A 2,394-nucleotide genomic window follows, 5' to 3' on the forward strand; every position below is an offset into this window, starting at 1 on the left:
GTGCGGCTTCCTTCGTTCGCTTGGAAGCCGCAGCAGCAGCAGCAGCAGCAGCAGCAGCAGCAGCAGCGAGGGGTCAGGGTAAATTGGGGGTGTAAGGGAATGTACAAAACGCTGCTGCTGTGGGCAGAGGCAGCAGAATCCAACTGAAGCTGCAGCAAAACAAAGATAAGGGCCCCCCCCAATAGTGCGTGGGGGCCCCTAGGGGCCCCCGCAGCAGCTGGAGAGCTGCTGCTGCGGGGCCCCAAAAAGGGTTTGGGGGCCCCTGGGGCCTCGCTGGGGCTCTTGGGGGCCCCTCTGCAATGGGGGTTTGGACTTTTGTTGAAATTAATTTTGTTTTTTGTTTTTCATTTCATTGGCATTTTTTTGCTGCAGTCTTGGGGGTCTAGACACCCCAAACTGCCCGCAAGGGCCAGCTTGAGGTGTCTAGACACCGGAAACTCGAGGTGTCTAGACACCAGAAGCTGTAGCAGCAGCAATTAGAAAGTGCAGCAGCAGTAGCACTTAGCAAGCGCTTCAGCAGCACTTAAGAACTGCTGCAGCAGCACTTAGAAACTGCTGCAGCAGCACTTAAAAACTCCCACAGCAGCACTTAAAAACTCCTGCAGCAGTCCTTCATAATTGCTGCAGCAGCACTTCGCAACTGCTGCAGCAGCACTTCATAACTGCTGCAGCAGCACTTAAAAACTGCTGCAGCAGCACTTAAAAGCTGCAGCAGCAGCACTCCTAAACAGCTAAATAAAGCCCCTAAAGCTGCAAAAAGCTGTTGCAGCTCAAAGACTTCTTCACTTATAATCAACTCCGCAAAAAACAACAAAAGAGTCTAACTGGAGAACAACACCAAACGCACTGCCGCAGCCCCAGCCTACGCCTACGGCCCCAGGGGCCCCCATGGGGGCCCCCCTTAGGGGCCCCCTGAGGGGCCCCCTGAGGGGCCTGGGGCCCCTGGAAGGGCCCCTTGAGGGGCCCGGTGAGCGGAAGCCCTAAGGGGCCCCTTGAGGGGCCCCCAGAGGGGCCTATTAGGCGCGGGGGGGCCCTTGAGGGCCCCCGCTGGGCGGCAGGGGCCCCTGAAGGTCTAGGTTTTCTGGGGGCCCCCTGGGTTGAGCCTGGGGCCCCTTGAGCTGGTCTTGGGGGCCCGCTGGGGGCCCCTAAGGGCAGCCGGAGGGCCCTCTGCTTCTGTGGGGCCCCCTGGGCCTTTGGGAGGGGCCCCCGAGCTTCCCGGGGGCCCCTGGGTCCCGGAAAAAGCCCCACTTGGGAGAATTTGTTTTTGTTGGGGCCCCCTGGCATGGAGTTGCAAAGAAGGCAGGAAAAAGAAGCAACTGAGTTCTAAATGCACATTTGGGACTCGAGGAAAAGTGGCTCTGCAGACTTCGTGTGGCGTGTGGGGCGGCGGGGTGTACGTACACCTCGGGGCCGGGCGCGGGGTGTACGTACACCGCAGAAGGGGCGTCTGGCGTTTTATTTTATAGACGGGAAGCAGCAGAAAGGAGCCCCAAAGGGCGAAGAAGCGCAGCAAAAGAAAGCAAAGGAGAGAAAAAGAAGAAAAGAAAGAAAAAGAAAGGAAAGAAAGAAAGAGAAAGAAACGAAAGTCAAGAAGAGCCGCAGCAGCCGAGCTTGGCGGAGAGGGAGGGCCCCTGGGGGCCCCCCCCCTCGTCGGCGGTGAGTTTAATGGTCTGGAGTCCGGGCAGCTGCTGCTGCTGCTGCAGCTTGTGTTTTTCGGGGAGTCTCCTGGCGATCATTTGGAAAAGTTTGAGGACATTGAGTCCCGTTTTGGCGGAAGTTTCGAGGAAAAGAAGTCCATTATCTGCAGCAAACTGGCGCGCTGCAGCAGGCTCGACCTGCTGCTGCTGCAGCAGGTCCGCCTTGTTTGCTGCCAGCGCGATCACGGCCCCGCTGCTGCTGCTCAGCTGCAGCTGCTGCACCCACTGCTGCGCCCGCGCGTAAGATGGACCACTGGTCTGGTCATACACGACCACCGCTGCAGCAGCCCCGCGGTAGTACATGGGGGCCAGCGAGGCGAACCGCTCTTGGCCCGCCGTGTCCCAGATTTCGAACTTCACCAAATTTCCGTCAACTTCGATTGTTTTTGCGAAAAAAGCAGCTCCAATTGTGGTTTCCATGGCCTCGCTGAAGCTGTCTTTCACAAACCGCAGCACCAGGCTGGACTTCCCCACCGAGGCCTCGCCCAGCAGCACCGTTTTGTAGCTTTCCGCGCGCCCGGGGGCCCCCGCTGCTGCTGCTGCTGCTGCTGCGGGGGGCCCCCCGGGCAGCGCCGCGGACCCCGGCAGGCCGGGCCCGGACAGGGAGGCCCGGGAGCTCAGCATCGTCGCCGGAGGGGCCCTGCTGCGCCCGCGCTCGACTCCTGCTGCTGCTGCTGCTGCTGCTGCTGCTGCTGCT

At 60.2% G+C, this 2,394-nt stretch overlaps 1 protein-coding gene across 1 annotated transcript; it reads right to left on the reverse strand.

Moving 5' to 3' along the window:
- Positions 1 to 1,586: 1,586 nt before the first annotated feature.
- Positions 1,587 to 2,321, reverse strand: ETH_00036345 (Ras family domain-containing protein, putative; the record flags this gene model as incomplete). The annotated part of the gene is made up of 1 exon (XM_013380024.1): positions 1,587 to 2,321. One exon carries the CDS (start codon positions 2,319 to 2,321, stop codon positions 1,587 to 1,589), a length of 735 nt encoding a protein of 244 aa, XP_013235478.1.
- Positions 2,322 to 2,394: the final 73 nt, after the last annotated feature.

This window comes from Eimeria tenella, genomic scaffold, assembly GCF_000499545.2.
Source record: "Eimeria tenella Houghton genomic scaffold, Eth_scaff4329, whole genome shotgun sequence".
NCBI classification, from domain to species: Eukaryota; Apicomplexa; class Conoidasida; order Eucoccidiorida; family Eimeriidae; genus Eimeria; species Eimeria tenella.